Source organism: Astatotilapia calliptera, chromosome 16 (assembly GCF_900246225.1).
Source record: "Astatotilapia calliptera chromosome 16, fAstCal1.2, whole genome shotgun sequence".
NCBI classification, from domain to species: domain Eukaryota; kingdom Metazoa; phylum Chordata; class Actinopteri; order Cichliformes; family Cichlidae; genus Astatotilapia; species Astatotilapia calliptera.
Window position 1 is genome coordinate 1,112,279 of NC_039317.1, and position 21,758 is coordinate 1,134,036.

Below are 21,758 nucleotides of genomic sequence, written 5' to 3' on the forward strand. Positions count from 1 at the left end.
TCCACTGATAGATGGAAAAATAGCAGACCATCTGAAAAAAGAAGCTGGTCTTCAATGAGAAAAGAAGGACGGAAATATAACGTTTTTATGGATCTGTTCTCAGAACCTTTTGGTCACACCCTGAACATTGCTGTGTGTTTACCTGTTGGACATCTTGCTGGAATACACAGAGCTGCAGTCTCTGGTGCAATCGGACCTTTCGATGTTGCCAAATGTTCTCCAGACGCCGCTGATGGTGAAGAACCTCATGAACCACGTCCAAGATACAGTGCACCTACAGAGAAACACAAACGTTAGCTTAATCGGTAGATGGTGTAGGCATGTTTCCTATTGGTAACACAGGGACACTGACCGCTTTGGAGTAATTTGCAGTGGCTGTAAGAGATTCCGAGTTGCCTGGACTGAGAGGCCTCTGGAGGACATCCAGCAGGGCTTTACCATCCTGACTCACCTGCAAACACATAAATCACATGAATCACATGAGCAGCAGTCACCGGTGCTCCAACTGTAAAAGTCTTAATATGTTTCTAGGATTTAAAGTATGGTTGTGGTCATTACAATAAAACAAAAAGACGACTCTGCCACCTACAAACTGTTCAACCTGAGCGCTCAAAGAGCTTTATACAACACGCCCCATTTAACCAGCTGCTGTTGTGATTTGTCACCATGACCATGAATTGAATCCCTGACCACCAATCACAGGATTATCTGATTTGTGACACTTTAACAGATTCCCCGACGACAGTGCTTCTTTGTCCGCCATGCTTTGCACAGTGTGTAGAGGTCACCAACTTTCAGCATCAAATGCTAATGACCTCCAAACTTCATGTGGCACTTCAGATTAGTTCGAGAGCAGTTTGTAGAGAGCTTAATGGAACGGGCTTCCATAGCTAAGCAACTCTGAGGCTTTACATCACCAAACACAACGCAAACCATCTGATGCAGTTGGGTAAAGCACACCGGCACTGGACTCAGTGGAGACGTGCTCTTTGGAGCGTCGAATCATGCTTCTCCGTCTGGCGATGGATGAATCTGGGTTTGGAAGCTGTCAGGATAATGGCACTTCTGACTTGAGCATGGAGCAAGTTAGATGTGGAAGAACTCTGACTAGCACAGAGTCCTGACCTCAACCCGATAGAAGACCTTCAGGGTGAAATAGCCGGGACCAGACCTTCTTGTCCAACATGTCTGAGCTCTGCTAAACATTGTGGAAAACAATCACTCTCAGAAGAGTGGAAGCTGCTGTTGCTGCAAAGGGTGGGCCATTAAAGCCTTATGGATTAAGAATGTGATGTCACTCCAGTGCATCTACACACGTATGTGGGTGAAACCAGAAACACACATTTTCCTTGAAGAAATAAACATGTAAGTAATAATAAACTTTGGGGCAACAGTCAGATGTCTGCACTTTCCTCACCTTAAGAACTCCAATACCAGTGTCCTGAACTGCAGTGACAGCAGTCCTTGTTCCCGTTGAGTCTGGCACACAAACCAGTTTGTTCTCAGCTGTGGGTTCTGGTTAGAGTGGTGTTCTAGTGTGCAACAGATCTGACTATGAGGCAGAACAAGCTAAACTGTCCCAGCAGCTGCAATCCATCATGGACTGTATGACTGTGAGACTCGAGACTACTCACAGCCATAGGGGACCACTGCAGCACAAATCCAACACGCTCATTAGCAACAACTACAATGTCAAAAAGAGGTCGCAAAATATATCTGATGCACCTGTACAGCCCACCCAAGAGAAAGGCTTCTATAAATGAATTAGCATGGTGCATGTCACATTTGCATAAGTATGCAAAAAACAATGTTTGTCACATGGTTGTACAGATTATTGAAAACCAGAATCCAAAGGATCTGAAGCCACTGCAGGCATGACTGATCCCACTAAAGAGGAAGTCTCTCCTCCTTTAAAGCAACCATGGGACTATCTCTCACCTTCACTCATTTAACCCCCGTCTAAAGATAAAACTCCAGAATGCTGCTGCGAGCACAGAATACATTTACTGAAGTGTCTTCACACAACAGCTTGAAGGGTTAGTGCAGCAACTGCCCGATGGCACCCTGTCATCACAGCCAGTCTCAGTCCGCAGTACTGGCAGCATCCACAAGAGGCTCTGGAGCCCAAATATTTCAATGTTTTTTACACGTGACATCATTTACAGCGAAGTTTCTGGACATTAAAGATGTTTTAAATCCTAAATGTTTTCCAGACAAACAGGTTGTGGAGTGACCACATTACCAAAGTGATCAGCTCTTCACAGATCACAGACGCTGCAGGCACACAGCGGCGTTGTGCTTTGTTTTTGTGTGATGTTTGTCAGCTTCAGCTGCCGCTAACATTCATTTGAGTGAGTAGGTTGGGCGGTTTACCTCAGTGTACGCCTGGGTCACTTGCTCGTAAAGGCTCTGGTGACGGTGAATGGCAATCTCCAACTCCTGCATCTCAGATGGTAACCCGCCCTCGCTGCAGACTTTACACCAGGTCTCCACCTCAGACAGAAACTTATGAATGAAACAGACACAGATGGATTCATACAGTGCGTGCATTCATGAGAAGATTCATTCAACAAAATGATGTTTCTCTGGTTCCTTGACAGTATCAGATATTCTGGGTCAGCTTTGGTCTGTTCCATATAACCATGATCAACGTCCTTTTGTGGCTTACTGTCCGTATGGGAGCGTTTAATCTACCCTTCTCTGCATCACTACAGTAATGCTTCAAACTCTTGATGAAAGTAGAACAGTTTTCTTCATTTTTAAGGTGGTAGTGTTGAGATAAAGTCCTGCAGTTCGGACAAATATTGGGCCTAACATCAGGCAGGTCAAGGTCAGCCAGAGTCCAGATGTGGCAGGACTCAGTGCCTGCTCACATGAGCTATAGCTAGACTAATACTGGTCTGCACGTTTGGGAAATCTCATCAAATCTGCCTCTGAACCAGGTCACCGTCTCAACCAGGGTCAGAGTTGGGAGGCAAATTTCCAAAAATTCTAACATGCTATATATTACAAGATTTTCCAAAGGAGAATTCATGGATAACTTTAAATATAAATATATAAACAGGTGGAAATTCTGCAGAAAGTGCTGAAATGATCCAAATGATGGAAGTGTAAATGATCAACCCACAGAGGCCTGAATTCAAAGAAACGCCAAAAATGATGCAGCAGCCAAGTCCATGCTCAAAATGGTACTCATGGCGTCCTGGACATCTCCTCCCACATCTGGACCAGGGGAATACCAAAGCTCCTGGGATCGCCGTATGGACCAAAACTTAATGTCCCAGATGGTTTAGGTTAGACTATCAATTAGCTCATCCTCCACACCCTGACACCCTGCTCCAGCCTGACAGTGGTTCTGACCCATGTCTAATGCGGGACCCTTTCACATATGCCACAGTGCTGAGGCTGAACCTGCTCTGACCTGTGAAAAGCACAGGGTGTCTGATATTCCACAGCAAATCCCAGTCATACAGTTAACCAATGCCAGCGAGGCGATGGCTGGTGTGGCACTTTATAAATAAAGCTGAACTGACCTGTGAATCCTTTTTTATTATCTCATTATTTCATCATAGTTTTTTGTTTACATGCATTCTCAACAGCCTCTTTAGAACCGTCTACATGGCTTAAAAGGAAGACCCACTTTATCTCCTCCCTGTTTTTCACACTCTACTCTCACTGTATCCTTTCTGTAGCTTTGCCAGTTTTCTTTCCATTTTTCCTCCTGAGTCAACACGTATCTGCTTTTCTGTTGGAGTCAGTGTCATCCAATCCCTCTCCTGTCCCCACTTCTCTCCCTGTCTTTCATCTCGTGCTTTCTCAAATGTTCTCTTGTAGCTAATGTCAAGGGCCCAGCAGGAATCAAACAGGTTCCATCTGTTGCCATGTCAACCTTCCAAGAATCAGCAGTAGAGCAGTTTGATCTATTAAATATAATCAGACAGCATAAATGTCCCATTTGCATGTTACACTCTAGACATGTGTCTACTGCAGAGAGACTTTTAGATTAGACAGTTACCCGATCAGTCACCAGTAAGAGGTGCAGCTTGTCCTCTGTTACATCGGTTAGAAAGGGTGGCCGACGTCCCCCCTGTGAAGGCTGGGTAAGTGAGTATCTGCTCAGAAACATCTGGGAAGGTTTTCCTGGGATCTCACCTGCTCAGCCTTCTGGTGAAAGACAGATGACATGGCCAGGATGGTGGAGCGTTCGTCAAGTGCAGCAGCAAAGCTTTTCCAGTCCTGATCCAGCTGTCCTGAGATCTGTTTAATCTGAGTGGAGGCGTAGTGGCCGGCCTCCGCCAGACGACTCGCCACCGACATGATTCTGTTGATGTTTACGTAGGCATTCTGGGAAGAAAGAGCCTCCATCAAAAGACTGTTGCTCCAACTGTCAGCAGTTTACACAGAAATTAAACCAGTTGACCTGCCAGTCATTTTTACAACACGATAAATGATAAATGAGGTTTGCAAAGAACTACGAAGGCGTCGTGTACCATGGAGTTCATGGCGAAGTGATTGTGTTGAGTCTGTAGCTCCACAGCGTGCTGGTAACCTCGGCCGATCTCCGTGTGGCTCTGCAGGAACAATTCCTTATTGTGGCTGATCCAGTCAAACATCTGCAGGCAGACCACACAGCAGATCAGTGCAATGATTCACACCACATGTAAACTCGTGATAACACAAAACATTATCAGTAATGCACCGAATCCCTCCAAATCCAAAGTCCCAAAGACTTCAGTGCAGACACAGACATACACAGCTGAGTGTCTACAGTGTGGAAAGTTAAGAAAAAGTTAGCCTACCCTGAAGGATGATGAAGAATTCATCCTTTCACGCAGATACGGGTTGGTTATTGTGCCTGGCGGTAACCACGGCAACCAAGACACAGCCATTTTTCTTGCAGCGTTTTCCACAAAACAGACGCCTCGTCAGGCCTGAATGTTTTCCCGGCCCGACCGCGAGAGCTGAGTGATTCCCGGTGTAAACGGGTCCACACACCCCCACAGTGCCTCGCTGTGACAACACTGATGTGGACAAAAACCTTCTCTTTTTTCTCTGTTTGCTTTACAGTAAATATTTATCTGCATGTGGATTTCTGTATGGAGCAGCAGAGCAAGCCACCAGTGTCTGTCTGTGTACGAGAGGGGCGCTTTTATGCTCCCATCAACAACACAGCTCTGTTATCAGGAGGCAGAGGTACAAGCTGACAGTAAGATATTATAAACTGTGCCTCCGTGAACATAAAAACTGCAGCTTTCCTAGTAATTACTGTATTTTAATGTAGCAGGACCTGCCTGTGAGCCTGTACAACAGTGAGGCCAGTCTTTGTATCCCCATCACCCGAGCAGAATAACAACTAAAGTAAGTCATAATAATCACCTTTGCCTTTGAACAATAGCTACAGTCTGGTCCTGATATGGGAAATGTCCATATATAGCATTTTGGACTGAAACAGGAGTAGCTGTTGTAAACAGGCTGGTATGTTAATGAATGGAATGACGGGAATTCTAACATTCATTCACAATTCCAACTAACTCGGAGAAAGTAAAGCGATGTTGGCTGATTTTCCACTGGAATAACTGCGACTTATTCCTGTGTTTAGAGAAATGCCACAGGCTGATTCATCCAGGCCACAGTGGAGTTTCCCAACACAGTGACTGTACAGATGTAAAGAGCAGCTGCTTGCAGCTGTGCTGAATGAAGTAAATCTTCTGTGATTTTAGGTTATTTTTGTCAAAGTGCCTGAAACTATTTTTAGATGGCAGCGTCTCATTATGACGTGTGACTCAGTACACAGAGGCTCCATCACAAAGGGACAGTTTATTCATAGATGTTGAGCTACACTGCCTTTGGTGTTTACACATCATCTACTTCTCAGGACGAGAAGCCCGTTCTATCAGGTACAATCAGAGGTTTTCAGGTTTTAATGGTGATTTACCTTTTACATCACCATGGTAACTTACTGTATACGGCACAGCTCTGGAAGTACATAAGAGAGTACTGACCAATCAGTTCTCTAGTAAACAGCATGACCTAGAAGATGAGGTGTGACCTCGGTGTGCAGACAGTAAGAGGGTTTTTAGTCATTGTCTTTCCCGAGTAACTGTGTAAGTCTTGAACTTCATTCATACTCAGATTTCTGCTTCCAAGGAGCTGATCTGTCATTTTTAAAGTGGTGCTTTTTCACTCGTCCTTCTACCTGAACATTTGATTTTTAAGCAACTTCACACAAACTATGAAGCATTCATGCACAACCTCGAGGAATAAAACAGACAATGTAGCATCAGTTTTAGATTGTAGTTTTAGGCATGTTGTTGCTAGCAGCTAGACTATAATCATAAAAAGCATATTTGCACCAACAAGGTGATTCTGAAGAGTTATTAAAGTCCGGCATACCTCAGTATGAAACGCAAGCAAGCGACAAAGTGTGTCCTGAAATTATCTGAGGAAACTTGAAGGCAGTTGAAGGTTTGCCAGGCCGAAACAGCAGACGAACAACATATTATCCAGCTGATAACTACCTCAGTGTGAAAACTTAGCCTTATCTTTCAATGTCAAACCCAAAGAAGAAGAAGATATGCCTCGATATGCTGAACTGTGGCTGCAGCTCAGGAGGTAGCACAGGTCAGCTAAGGCTGGTCATTCAATCCCTGGCTGCTCTAGTCTGCAGGTCAGGTATACTAACCCCAGTGCGTTTAACAGAAAGCAGTGCAGGTGAATGAGGCATGCATAACAGCATTATATCAGAGCTGGTGCACACGCCAGCACAGGCCCCTGATGTCTTTGTACTCATCCCAGCCTCGTCCTTCCTCACACTCTCATCATATTTAGGTGTAACTCACTTTTTCTGCATCCTGTTCAAAGAGGCGCAGCTGGAAGCACTGGTCCAGCTTCAGTTTCCTGACATGCCACATCTGATGGAGATGTTGCCTGGTGGAATGCAGCTTATCCAGCAGACTGGCCACCTGTCAGGAAAAGCACAATGTGTCACAGGACAACAGCAAGCTCATCGAGTGTGTCTTACATTTCATTCAGCACATCACTTCTGATCTGAATGTGATGGCAGGTTTTCTTTGGATTGAACCAACAGTTCATTACGTCTGTCTTTTACACTGCTGTGTTACTGCTGTGTTTAGTACTGCAGGTGCACAAGTGGGGAACAAAACAGCACCTGCATGTGTATAATTCCACAGTTTAGCCTCACCTTCTCACTCGCATGCCATTGGCCGGTTTGATATTGCCTTTATGATCCTCTTTAATCCAAAACGTAAAGCACAGATTTAAATATGAAAGATGTCTCACACTCATACATCAATGTAAATGCTGCTCACGCAGGCAATGCACATGTACTTCATGTGCTTAATGCAAACAAGTTCTGCACTCAAATTTTCCCTGTGGAGTCCTTTGGCTAATGAGCTAATATGCAGCCAGCACTTGTCAGATAATGAGGGTTGCTAACGAGCTGGCTAATGAGAAAAAATAAGGCTGTGGACTGAATCTTGTGTTATGATACCATGTGCTTTAAGCATTCAGCAGCTGGAAGGATGTGAGTTTCATTTAGTTATGAACAAAACTGTCAATAATCATCTAGACTCAGTTCACTTTTATCTATAGCACCAAATCACAACAACAGTGGCCTCAAAGCGGTCAACGTTACTGGTCATGTACGATGTGGGCCCTGATTATGTAGGCATGAAAGTATACCTGCAGGTTTGCAGTTAATATTCCAGTAAGTACTCTTATATAAGGCCAAAAGCATCTGCAAGCATCATGCATGGATGCATTAGTATCTGAATGTGCCACAGCAATTCTCATGTCTAGGTTCAAAGTTTTGTTTGCATCAGAAAGTATAGATAAACCACAACAGAAGCTACTATTCTTGTTTGGGGCCAGCCTGTGTTAACCTTAGCTTAAATAAAAAAGTGTATGCTGGGAGATCTTTGCTGGGCTGGACGTTGCTTACCTTGGGCACAAGGCTCTGAAAGTCAGCTGAGCCTGAGATGCAGTTTCTCCCTGAAAAGCCATCACTCGATCTGATACACTGGAGCAGCCTCTGGCCTTCCTGGTCTAATTCCTCCACTGGAGCCTTTAGCACCTGCAGGAGAGTAGCTTCAGTGGCTTTGCACAGTTCAAGCCTCTCATTAATAGTAGGAGAACACTGAATTGTGCTGGCTTTAGCACAGCTCGATCTAGAGCGATAACAAAGTCTCTGACTGTGTCTGCACCTGTACTGATAGTGACTCACCTTTTTCTTAAGCTGGGTGTGTTCCTCTATCAGTCGCCGAGAGCCTTCCACATCTGCAGGAAAGTCCTTCTTGGACAGGAGCTCCTGCAGAAGACAGGAAACACTGGTCATATCGGCCATAGCAGTTACTCCCATTCTTTGAGCCTTTGCTGCCCCCACCTGCAGATCCTCCAGTCTGGACAGCAGATGAACAGCATTGGACATGAACTCCTCCAATGACACCCTGAGATCCATCCACTCCTCGTGGTTGTAGTCCAGCGAGCCTTCAAAGTCGTCTGTGAGCTGGGAGGGATCCACTAGCTTGGCAAGACCTTCAACTGACACCATGTTGGTCTGTTCACACAGACACAGGTTAGACGTGAGTTCTGACTACCTGCGGTGCTTCATGTGCTTACTACAGTGTAGTGACTGCAGCGTCTGTGCCACATATATAAATACATGCGTAAATCATGATGGCAGCTTGTGGAAATCAAAGATGCCTGAAAGTATTATTAGTTATTATCAGTTTGCCACACAAATAGCATTACAGCACTAATCTCTAATCATCTTACTGTTAATAAGGTTTCCTTTGAACGTGTTTTGGGTAAAACACACAAAGCCCACTGACCTCAAAAGAGAACTTTGCACTCCCGAAGTTCGTCTTCTGTTTCTGCCAAAAGTTGTCGGGCTTAATGATGAGAGCCACACAGATCTCAGCTGGGAAAGACTCCTGCAGCGTCTTGAGCAGAGGCTTAATCAGCTCCCACTTTGAACCTCGCATGTCAATGATGACAGTGAAGCCACGTTTGCATACGTCCTCGCTGACGGGACACAGACAAACAAGATGAGGAGGCAGAAGAGGCTCAGAGGAAATGATTAGTATCCCTGTTATACGAGACTTAAAGTGAACCAGACAATGCAGTTGTCTGCTACACACCAATGTCTCAAAACCATCAGGTCCATTTGTGGTTGCCCCACAGACGGGGAGCGCCTGAGGCGGCAGCCTTGTTTCACTGGTGTCGTCAGCAGTCTGAATATGTTTGATATTTAAAGGAAACTTTCAGAGGGACATTTAGCAGAAGACGTCAATCTTATTCTGCTCTGCTGTGGCCTGTAAGTGACAGTCACACTGCAGGTAAAACATAAGTGCAATCCCATCAGATAATCTGGATGATATATTCCAGCATGGACGTGTTTGACGTTCTGAGCAGGTAAACTGTTTTCTGTTTGCAGAAGAAACTAAACACGCTGCAATAAAAGAAGAAGCTGCAGCGGGGGGCTCTGCAGGAATGAAACGTACTGTTTCTACGAGGAACATTATGTTTCCAGCTGAAACACAAGTAAGCAGGAATCAGGGGGAGCTGTACTTTAATATTGAGGTAACAAAGTGGCAGTTTTCAGTGTTTTCCTTTCTTTCAGTGCAACCAGATGTGTGCATGTATCTACCTCTAGCACAGCACATCCACATGCAGGCGTTTGTTGAGCACAGCTCAAGTGCTGGACGATGGCTTCTTGAAGCTGACAGTTGAGAAGATTTCTCCCAATCAGAGCCATAAACAGACAGAAACTCAAGCAGTTCAGTGCCTGACTCAGAGGAACTGCAGCATAACAACTGAACTGAACCCAAACTGCCACAACTCAGTGCCTAAAATTCAGTTACTGCAGCTGATTCGAGTGCCACAGCTCCACCTTCAGTAACATGCAGAGTCTATTAATACAAAGTCAGTTCATCCATTATAACCTGCAGACAGACCCCGTCACCCTGGAAACAGCAGTTCGATTAGCAAAAGTGGGTAAATGCATTTATGTGTGCATTAGTCTCTGACAGTACAGATTATTGTCAAAGGCCCTGGTTGCAAACTTTCTATAACACGTCACCACCGTGTCACATTTCCTTCTTCAGCAGTCGTCTCTAAACACAAACTGGCCGCCCTTTATCCTCGGGCTCGCTCACATGTGACGGATGTGTTTGGGGTCCATTCTGAAGAGTCTCAGCTACACGCAGGACGGCATAAAGCCACTCTCACTGCAGTCCTCTACTGTCACATGGTCTGATCTACCACCACCCATTGGGCTGAAGCATCATCTTGACAAACCTCTCAAATTCTGGCATCAGTCTGGAAATGACCCGGCAGTGGTCTCGGCCCTTTGCACAGCTATTTTTACTTTACATTTTGAATTCCTCTGTGCACGACTCAGTGAAATGTGGGTCTCGAATGAGTTAAATCAAATCATTTCGATCAAGTTTGTGCAGATATTTACCAGATCAGTCAGACGGCTGAATGATGCTTAACACTGTCAGCACACTGTATCTGAACAGGCAGCATTTTATATTATGTGTGTTTACAACATTTCACTGTATAACTCAGTTATTTTACTCAAGCTTTCATCCTGATACGTTTTACATTTAAAATGATTCTGGACAAACTTTAGATCCATCCATCCATCAGCTTCCGCTTCTCCTTTTCAGGGTCGCGGGGGGCGCTGGAGCCTATCCCCGCTGTCACAGGGCGAGAGGCGGGGTCCACCCTGGACAGGTCTGTCGCAGGGCCAACACACAGGGACAGACAACCAGTCGCACTCACACCTACGGGCAATTTGGATTAATCAACTAACCTATCCCCACGAGCTGCATGTCTTTGGATGATAAATAAATTCATGCACCCCACAACTGCTAAAAAGAGACTGCAATTTAATTTTAGCTTTAAAAATCACCTGCTAAAAAAAACTACTACTAACTGAACATATTTTAACTGGATTTTTTTCCTGTGGTCGTCTAAATGCTGCCTGCCCCACAGTTTGAGAACCGCTGCTTTAAATCAACTTAAACTGAAACGATATTAAAAACTATGAGACCAAAACGAAAACGTTCCTGTGTGCAGAATGACTGGGGCAGGCCTGTGCCTAATATTTCGACTGCTTTCCTTGTAACACCCTCAGACTGTGTGAGTGCTCACAGACCGGCTCTTGTGTGCTGCAAACACTGCAGCTTTCATGCTGATGCAAATTAAACACTGGTCTACGCCTGCTGTTGTAACAGACTACAAGGAAGCACTTAATTGCTTAAATGTCCACTCCAGCCTTCACTGCTTCCTTAAGTGCCCGTCACACTTGAGTCTAACTAAATGTCCTAATAGAGCGGCTAGTAGAAAGACAACAGATGATACCTCTAACGTGAAAATGAAGGCAGGTGTGTGTGTGTGTGTGTGTGTGTGTGTGTGTGTGTGTGTGTGTGTGTGTGTGTGTGTGTGTGATGGCATTGTGAGTACCTGGGGACAGTAGACAGGTAGGTTACCAGCCTCCTCAGGTCCTCGGGTTTTATTCGGTCATGGTTGCTCCTGGCAGGAAATGTCAGAATTGGTCCTCCTCGTTTATCTCGTCCACCTGCAAGTAGATGCACAAGAAAAACCTTAAAGCCAAAACACACGTGTTCAGGCAGGTAATCCAGGGTGAGTTTACATCTACATGTGAATCAGTGGAATGACGTCCAGCGACACTTAAAGTGTAACTAAAGTGTTACCACTTTGTTAAGTGACCACAAAAAAAATAGCTATGAAAAAAAAATGGACCAATCACACCTTCACAAATAAACCAGCTGACCAATTAACATTTAACGAGGTGGTATTGGCTGATTGGTTAAGCCACAAACCGAATAGGTTCTGGACTGAACCACTACAGGTTAAAAGGGGAGACAGTCAACATGTGCTCATCCCACAAGCTGCGACACATCCTGCTGGTCATCAGCAGGGGCTGCAGATGTGTTGAGCAGCAACGCTGCCCTCAACAGTTCTGTTGTTCAGGTGTCGCACAGTTTTCTTCTCAGTGTCTTTTTAACATTGTTGGAATGGATCAGAGGTTTTCAAAATAAAAGCAGGGAACAGTGAAGCACATGGTCATCTTCCAAACTTCCAACGTTAGATTGCTTGTTAAACTATGTGTAGGAGAGTGTGCCGGCCACACTGGTGTGTTGTTTGGATGTTTGCTTTGGCAGTGAATGAGCTCTAAGGGCAGAGGAGAGACGTTCCCATGGTGTGAATAGATTGGATGCCTTTCCTGCCTCAGGATGTGCGTGAGTCCAATGAGCTTTTCACGTGTGCAGATATGTGAGTAATAATATACTCGACTATATTCTAAACAGGACTGTGGACAGTCCACGGGACGTTCTTACTGGTCCTTTTCCTTATGACTGAAAAGAATCCCATCTTTTTGCCTTCAACATGAAAAGATTATATAAATTTCAAAACATTCTTAACTATCAAACAATGTTACTAAACATGAAGAATAGCTCCTAATGCTTCAAACACCTCTGTGTTCGTCCTGCATGGCCATGGTGGTGGGGACAGGCTCTTTGCTGTAGGACACTCAGGGGGCTGATGTAAAGTTCTCCTGAAACAGACTGGAGGGTTGTGGATTTAACGCCAACAACACTGACTGACACTCACCTGACACAAAGGCAACTTTCTCCTTTAAAATCGGAAGAACATCAGAGGCCTTGATGCCTTCAGTCCTGAAGGGCCCTGGAGAGATGCAGGGAGAGAGAATATCAGCATGAATCTCACCATTGGATCACCGTTCCTAGGAGACACACCAACACTGTAATCTGTTACGGTTACATCACTATAAGCATTTCACATCTTAATAACTCTTCAGTAGATGTAGAGCAGAAGTAACTTAAGTTAACACACACAACATTAATAACAGCAAGTCAGCAGAATCCATAGAAAGGGGAGAGGGAGGGATTATTTAAAACACCTTCACTCTGTTTGAGAGAAAGACCTTTACAATCACTTCACAGTACATCGTCCCCTCGCTCTTATTGTGCTTTTCACCTTCTGTCCTTGATATTAATCAGCTGCATCTCCCCTAAACACCGTGGAACAGTGAGTGTGATGGTGACGACACAGCGTGACACATCCATGTGTAAACGTAATAGTAACCCACTGAGGCCTGGAAGCCAGAGGTCGCCCATAAACAGGAACAGACCAATTAGCTTTAACGATTCGTGTCACTAAAGGTTAACTATGTAATTGATCGGTTTTATGCCTGCGGTGTGTCAACAGCATTGATTAAACTTGTAAAGTTCTAGCTCCTTGCTGATATTCACATGTGCTTATAAATTTACATCTTTGTAGTTTCCTTGGCTGCCAATGATTTAAAGTCTCCATGTGAGAGATTCATGACATTTGTTTCAGCTCTACAGTTTCTATAATCTCCTCTGAAAACTTTCATTTCAGACTTATTCCAAACTTTTTACAGATGCTTTTTGAAATTGCAGTAATTTATTAATAATAAATTATAATTACCATTTCATTGTTTGTTAGCAGTAAATTCTATCTTGTCTATTTTGTAAATCTGGGTCATATCAAACATGACTAATGACTCGTGTTTGTTTCAGCCAACGAGCACGTGGTCTCACAGTCCTTCGTGCACGTGGTTTTGGCAGCTCCAGCCATGTTTTTATCGTCTATGATGCAGACAGACTGTATGCTTACTTTACCTTTTGTGTCTTTATCAGGATCAATAAGACTTTCTCCTTCTTTCCAGTTACTGGGAATGTAAGTTGTAAAACAAAGATCCAGTTTAAGCAAGCGTAACCATGAGTGTGCACTAATCACCTCACCAGGTAAGATTGTTCCTGGTTTTACATCTTCAGTCTTTATATTGTTTGTTTTTATACTTTAAACAGAATCAGGAGGCTGAACAAATACATCAGCTGGCATGACGTTTGCACCTTTTGTGTAAAATAAATAAATGCACTCAGATTACTAAGACTGGGGTGTGTCAGCTTCATCATAGCAGGCTAACAGGCTCGTACTAAGCTGGCAGAAATGCTGCGTTAAGAAGATTACACAACATGTCCGTGAAAGGGCATTACTGCTATGTTAGACAGTTTAGTTTAATAGAGTGTCTGTTTTTATTAAGAGTGCTTAGCAGTAACAGAAGCAGTGATAGGCTGTGTGGTTATGGCTAATTAGTCGGCTTAAGGCAAGCTGGTCTACTGAAAACTACGATTTCAATGTGTCAGATAGATAAACATGTACGGAGGACCAAACAAGAACACCACGTGATTTCCAAATACTGACAGACTGTTAGCATCGCAGACAGTGTTAGCCACTGATATTATAAATAAGCTTCTTTTCCACAACACATGGGTGTTTGTAACTTAGAGGAAACATAGATGTGTCAAACAATAACCTTATACAGGTGATAGCGTCAAGAAACAACTTGGCCAAGTTCTGTGAAGCTGAATGTCCTGTAATGAAGTCAGACCAAAACAGATGACTCTGGATTTATGTCTTTATATTCACAGGACTGGAACAGAAAAATAGGTTGTGCTCCAGGAAACGAGGCAAAGAAGAGAGAGAAGCGAGTGTGCTGCCAAGATCAGCAGCGTTTTCTTCAGACCGTTAAACATACAGCAGAGGAAGCCAGTGTGTGTAAGGACGTAACACTCATCTGTCCTTCTGAGGGGAAACACACAGGAACCTGTCAAATGTGCTGATGCTTTTCACTTTTCTTATGGGAGGAGATTTTGATCATTTGCTGAGCACATGATGGTGAGCGAGGGTTTCTTCGTCCGAGCAATCAAACAACCTTAGACACCTGTGATGGACGTCTTTACACAGAGCTGGCCCAACATTTATGTTCATGGTTACGTGATTATTTTTATGTAACACTTTCTCTTTTTGTTTCTTATCTTGCTTTAGTAAAAACTTTCAGACGGACAAATGTGACACGAGTGTCGAGTAACAACGTCCAACGTTGTTTGACATATAATTTGTGTAAATGATGATGTTTGCATTTTCTTAAACCTCTGTGCTGAATTAACTAAAGCATTGCTGTAAACTGAGTACATATGTGTGTTCATTTCTAAGTGATGTTTTTAGGATGTCCAGCAGACATGTGTGGGTTTAGGTCGGGGGTGATGTAGCTTGGCGTGTTTTTGGAGACATGATCACAAGATTACCTGACTGGTGGTATGCACGTGTGAGATGTCTAACCAGGAATCCCTAATTCAGAATCAGCATACTTTATTAATCGCTAAGGAAATGATGTGGCTTACAGTCGCTCCAAGACAGCAACAGTAACAGACTGAGCTGACTGCATAATACAATATGTTACAGATTTAACAGATAGCAGTAATCTATACAAATCACTCAATAATAAACATCAAATCAAATCAAATCAAATCACTTTTTATTGTCACATCACATGTGCAGGCACACTGGTACAGCACATGCGAGTGAAATTCTTGTGTGCGAGCCCCACAAGCAACAGAGATGTGCAAACACAACAACACAAACGAGCAAAATACAAGAATGGCCAACCTGAAACTAATAAATATATGTACAATATATAATAGTGTATGCATTTCTGGATGTGTATACTAAATATTTTCCTACGTGTGTGTGTGTGTGTGTGTGTGTGTGTGTGTGTGTGTGTGTGTGTGTGTGTGTGTGTGTGTGTGTGTGTGTGTATACACATTTTTACAAATTAAATAGTAAAAAAAATAATAATAATAATAATAATAATAAAATATATAAAATATACAGAGTTGAATATGTGCAAAACAAGTGGCATTTATATACAGTGTGGAGTGCATAATGTTAAAGTTCCAGTAGTGAAGCTGAGGTGTCTATGACGTGTTCAGCAGTCTGATGGCCTGATGGAAGAAGCTGTCTCTCAGTCTGCTGGTACGGGACCGGATGCTGCAGAACCTCCTTCCTGATGGAAGCAGTCTGAACAGTTTATGGCTGGGGTGACTGGAGTCCTTGATGATCCTCCCCGCTTTCCTCAGGCACCGCTTCCTGTAGATGTCTTGGAGGGAGGGAAGCTCACCTCCAATTATCCGTTCAGAGCACCGCACTACTCGCTGGAGAGCTTTGCAGTTGTAGGCGGTGCTGTTGCCGTACCAGGTGGTGATGCATCCAGTGAGGATGCTCTCAATGGCAGAGTGATAGAAGGTCCTGAGGATGCGGGGGCTCATGCCGAATCTTTTCAGTCTCCTGAGAAAGAAGCGGCGCTGCTGCGCCTTCTTCACTGTTTTGTTTGTGTGTACTGACCACGTAAGATCCTCAGCCAGATGTACACCAAGGAACCGGAAGGAAATATTCAATATGAATATTACAGAGGTGAGAATATATATGACTGACATTGACTCTAACCTGTGAACTTTGTCATTTGCTGTGTTACTGTAGAGCGTGTGCAGAAAGGTGTAACTATTGCAGTGTGTTAGATGGAGTTTACAGGGAGATGACCACAGTCAGGAATGATTTCCTGTGTCATTCAGTGGTGCATTGTGGGTAATCTCAGTCTGTCACTGAGCGTGCTCTTGAGCTGTTATATGGCCTAATCTTACCAAATATTTGTGCAAACGTTTGCATGAACACTGTGTCTCTGCCTCGCTGTGATCTAATAAAAATTATGGTTTGCAGAACAGTGTGTGGAGACGCTACAACCCCCCCCCCCCCCCCCAAACAAAGGTATTAAAATGAGAATGTAAAAAAACAAAAACAAAATTTTGCTGAAACAAACATGCCTTAGTTATTCAGATGTACTCCGTGCTTTGGCTGTCACACTATCATGTATTCTGGCTCTTCTGTAACTGCTGACACACACACACACACACACACACACACACACACACACACACTAATACTATCTAACACTAATTGTATCACTTAAACCTGAATGGCTGAAGACTGCGACTGTGCAACAAATGAATGAAGTTTGCTAATAATAGTTATAATAATATAGATTTTGTAATTTCCTACTGAAAGTATCTAAAACAGACTAATAGCCTATTTCTTCAGCCTGAGAGTTCAACTCCACAGCTGTGCACAGCACTGTCGTTCTTATCCCTTTGCCAGCAGGACCCAAAGATGGGGGCTCACTTCACAACTGCAGAGAGCTTTTATTGTGAAATAACTAAAACTCACAGTTTGAGTAGTGCACCCAGCCTTAACTGTCATTACTGTGCTCATGTTAGCAGAAGCTTGCCCCTTGAGTTGGATCATCGTGTGTTATTTTGAACTACTTTGGATAAGCGTAGTTAACAAAGAACAAACTCTATGGCTGCTGCATTGCAAAGCAATACCTAATGTATGTAATTGCCTAAACTGCTGAAAAATGAGCACATGAAGGCAAAGAAAAACAATGCAGCAGTTGTGAACATGAATCTTCCACTCAGCTGTCTATAAAAGCGAGCGTGTGCAGCGAGTCAGCCTATCCAGCAGGCTCACAGAGACACACTGAAATCACCAATGCAATTAGACAGCACCTTAGACAAAAGATGTTATCCTCTGCGGCAGTTACTTTTTCAAAAGTAGCAACGACGTATGTACAAAAAGATGGGGAAAGAGAGACAGCTGCCAAGTACTGTGGTACAGTCCAATCCATCATGGAGGTACACTGGATGTGTTTCTTCTTCTATTCGGTGAATACGGACTTTATTTTGTGCATAAAACCAGTACACACTCAGCATCTTCTCTCTTTCTTTGGCCACATTCACCCATTTGTTTTTTATCCTGTGCCGTGAAACACTTTTGGGCAATGTGTTGGAGATTTATGCTGAATTCAAGGCAACAGATAATGAGCACAGCTACCACAGTGTCCTGCAGCAACGCGACACACTCTGGTTTGAACTTACTGGGACCATCAGAGCATGAAATTCAAACCAAAAGCTCTGCCCCAGTCTCTTAGGACTGGGTTTTGTTTCAACCAAGAGCTAAATACACACGTTTTCAGGAACTAGAAGTTGTTACATGTTTAATTAAGTCTCATATATTTTGGTTTTTGTTTTGGAAGCTTTTCTATGCAGGTGTTCCAAAAAGACAAAGATGATGACCAAAGAGTGTGACCTTGTACTATGTTGTTCATGTCACTATCAGTCTGAGTAGGTGCAGAACAACAAGTGTGAAAATGAACCATGGTTGGTTTGATGGTGGCTCGTCTTCATGCTTTCAGTCTGTCACACACCTTTAATCTAACGTGAGTTTTCCTCATCTCATGTCATTCTATGGTAGTGACACAGCTGTGGTTACAGAAGCATGTGGCTGTTTAATATGCATTTATGTGTGCATGTGTGCGTCCTTACAGTTACACTGAAATTATCCAGAAACCACCTGAAACATTTGCTAGCTGCTACTAATGGAAGAAGATGTGTGCGTTGTGTTTAAGTTAAGTGAACTGAAATTTCAATTTGAAGGGCAGGCACAGCACAACAAAGTAGGGCTGTTTGATATAACGATATATATCAGATGACAATATAAAAACGTCTATCGTTTCATTTTACGCTATCATTTGTTTCGTGGTGTCGCAAAATAAACTGTTTACAGCAATATTTTTCATGTTCTGATGTCACTGTAGTTATTATTAATTTCGTAAAGTTCAATCTTTCTCTTATGTTTAATATAACCACACTACGGACGGACAAGCGACTGATTTGTTAATGGGTTGTCGTTAGCAACAGCGACGGTAACACCATTGCGTGTCCGCTTGTTTATGTTCCACATAAACCTTTCACAATAAAGCTCAAGATCCTGTTGAGACTTTTCAAAATAAACTGAATCACCTGAAAGATGCAGATTATTTACTGATGAGAAGTAAAAAACGAGACGGCGGCCGTTACAACTTATGTCAAAAAATGTATCGTTTCATGCGTCGGTTAAAACACTCGACTCCAGCTACACGACGCCCAGCAGGAAACACTTCACCTGCCCGAGATTCACAGAGTTTACAGAAAATGTTACATTTTTGTGATTTATATCGTTATCGGACGATAGATGTTTTATATCGGGATATGAGATTTTGGTCATCCCTACAACAAAGTCTGCATTTAAAAAAGGACTGTATTGAATTAATATACAAACCTTGGCAAAAACTCAAATGTTGATGAAGGGTACTCAGCTTCAGATAGAACGAGATACAAAGCATTGAAACACATTAAGACAAACTTAATGAACATTTGGACCCAGAAGCAGGGTTCATCATCACTTAACAACCGGATTAGAGGAAACTGACCAACACCCCCCATGCACACACACACACACACACACACACACACACACACACACACACACACACACACACACACACACACACACACACTTTTTCAAAGCATTCTGTTGCTGCTGCCAAAATTTATGGATTAAACTTGGAAGGCTATGTTGGTGATAATTGCTCATCTGGCAAGATGCTAATTTGTGACTGTGACTCCACCTTTCATTAAAAAGGCACCCACTTCAGGGCTGGGCGATATGGCCTGAAATCCATATTGCAGCATTATGTGAAGAATGTGCGGTAATGATATATATTGCCATATATTCTTTTCTTCTGTATACCGTATCTTCAGGTCCCAAAAGTCACACAAACACTGCAGCATCACTGAGAGTTAAAAACTGTCTAAATTCTTTCATCTTTAATAAAATGATCAGCGTTGCTGCTTTACCAGGTGTAACTATGAAGTTAAACATCCAGGCATCCATGAAAACAGGATTTATTAAATATAACAGAGTTAGAAGTTAGCAGGAAGTTAGCTCGCTAGCTTCCACCTAAACATGATATAGCATGTTCTGACTGAGAGATTTCTGAGAAATTCAAACGTACAGCTCTGCTATCACTTCCAACATAAATGAAGACAGAAAACTAAACAGCAGTGACGTTTGTAGGGTTACTGAAGTTGGGCTAGCTGGTATATAATGATGTGCTATGTGATCGCTAGCAAAACAGCTATGTTAGCATAACATAAACACAGTGAAGCTGGAGGATGAACGCTAACTTTTTTCCACTCGATAAAAGTTAACGTGAGGGTTCCTGATGGTTAGAGACAAATGCAATCGCATAGCAGGATGCTGTAAACGGACCAAACTCCAGTCAGGAGAACAACTGAGATAATCCATCCACAATACAAAGTTAGTCATTAATATACTGCAACAACATGGGAATAGAGCCGCTGTGAGAGAATTCAACATTAAGGAATCAATGTTACGGAAGTGGAGGAAGCGCAGTTTTTGGCATTCCTCATATTCCAAAACGTGCTTCGTCTCTTCCCTATTACTGTCGTGTGGCATATTTTGCAGATGATGTTTTGCTGCTTAACATCTGACTGCTTAAACCCAAACCAGGTGCATATGACTGACGTTGCACCGGTCTTCTTTATGAGCGCCTCCTCCTCCTCCCCACATGTTAGCTCAATGCTTGCAGCCGCTGCGATGCTTTCGATCAAAACAGGCTCAACTTGATGACACCATCAACATGCGCTACCACTACCGTTTACGGTTTATACCAGCGGTCTCCACCCTTTTTTGCGCCACGGACCGGTTTATGCCCGACAATATTTTCACGAACCGGCCTTTAAGGTGTCGCGGATAAATACAACAAAATAAAACCAGTACTGGTACCGAAAAAAGAAGATTTATTCATAACACACGTGAAAAGACCCAGGAAAACCGAGTAAATGATAAAAACCCAAAAACCATACATTTCACACCTTAGTCTCAACTCTCGCGGCCCGGTACCAAATAACTCTCGGTACCGGTCCGAGGCCCGGGGGTTGGGGACCGCTGGTTTATACCATAGTTTAGATTGTATAAATCTAAACTATGGCTCTGTCTTCTTGGAGGCTTTGTGACATTCCTCTGACTGAGGAAAGAAGAGTTGTGAGAGTTTTGTGTCTCCTGGTTGATTTGGTGTGTGTTCACGTTCACCTCTTTTTGTGTGTGTGTGTGTCTGTGGATTTATTTCTGCTAGTGAAAGAATGAGTTTGTAAAGCATTTAAAGTCATTTTCTATTGAAAGTATCTAGACGATGATTCTTGCAGCCCTACTTTGGTTCATGTATTTAACCAGTAGTCATGGTTGCCAGGCAGGTAACCAGGAAGACACTAAAAACTTGCCAGCACACATGAAACAGGAACTATGCACATATGGAAAAAAATACACAGGTTCCATCATGAAACATGCTTCACTACAGTGTTCAACGTCACACAGCCAGGAAGTGATGTCACTGGTCTATTCTTAACACACACACACACACACAGGCATAGCTGGACTCTTCCAGATGTTTAGATGTTAAAGGTCAACATGCAGCACAGTTGAAAATCTTCATACTGTTTCCTTCACCATGCACACATGACGTGGACTAAACCAACTCACAGGCAGCTTCACAGTAAGCACTGATTACTGAAATGTAGCAGCGATATCAGCATTCAGACACTTACAGCTTTAAGTCTGTTCACGTAGTAACTGTCCAGACAGTCTCAGCAAACAGTGAAGGTGACACAGAGGATGCTTTCAGGGACCACAGTACAATGACCGTTCATTTCAGTTATTACACCAAACAGGCTCATTTCCCAGATGAGCACAGGAGCCTGATGTGTATCAGGACGACAGCCTGTATGCGTGCTCTAATAGTTTTAAATAACAATCAGCCAGTTCAACAGCTTTATGCAAAACCTGTCATGTGCACGACTGTGAAAGGCCGTAGTATAACACGCATTCACATACACGCTGAGTTTGTGTGTCTTCACAACAGGTGA

The 21,758-nt window shown here is 43.2% G+C and overlaps 1 protein-coding gene across 3 annotated transcripts in view; it reads right to left on the reverse strand.

Moving 5' to 3' along the window:
- Positions 1-21,758, reverse strand: part of kalrna (kalirin RhoGEF kinase a) — a 154,323-nt gene that overhangs the window by 91,159 nt on the left and 41,406 nt on the right. For all 3 annotated transcript variants that reach the window (XM_026144911.1, XM_026144912.1, XM_026144910.1), the window contains exons 2-13: positions 12,664-12,738; positions 11,491-11,605; positions 8,850-9,042; positions 8,402-8,575; positions 8,243-8,326; positions 7,961-8,092; positions 6,840-6,962; positions 4,491-4,613; positions 4,153-4,344; positions 2,374-2,505; positions 353-451; positions 143-274 (exon numbers count right to left, since the gene is read on the reverse strand). In XM_026144911.1, coding sequence (XP_026000696.1) covers positions 143-274; positions 353-451; positions 2,374-2,505; positions 4,153-4,344; positions 4,491-4,613; positions 6,840-6,962; positions 7,961-8,092; positions 8,243-8,326; positions 8,402-8,575; positions 8,850-9,042; positions 11,491-11,605; positions 12,664-12,738 — 1,574 coding nt within the window. The remainder of the gene's footprint in view (positions 1-142; positions 275-352; positions 452-2,373; positions 2,506-4,152; positions 4,345-4,490; positions 4,614-6,839; positions 6,963-7,960; positions 8,093-8,242; positions 8,327-8,401; positions 8,576-8,849; positions 9,043-11,490; positions 11,606-12,663; positions 12,739-21,758) is intronic.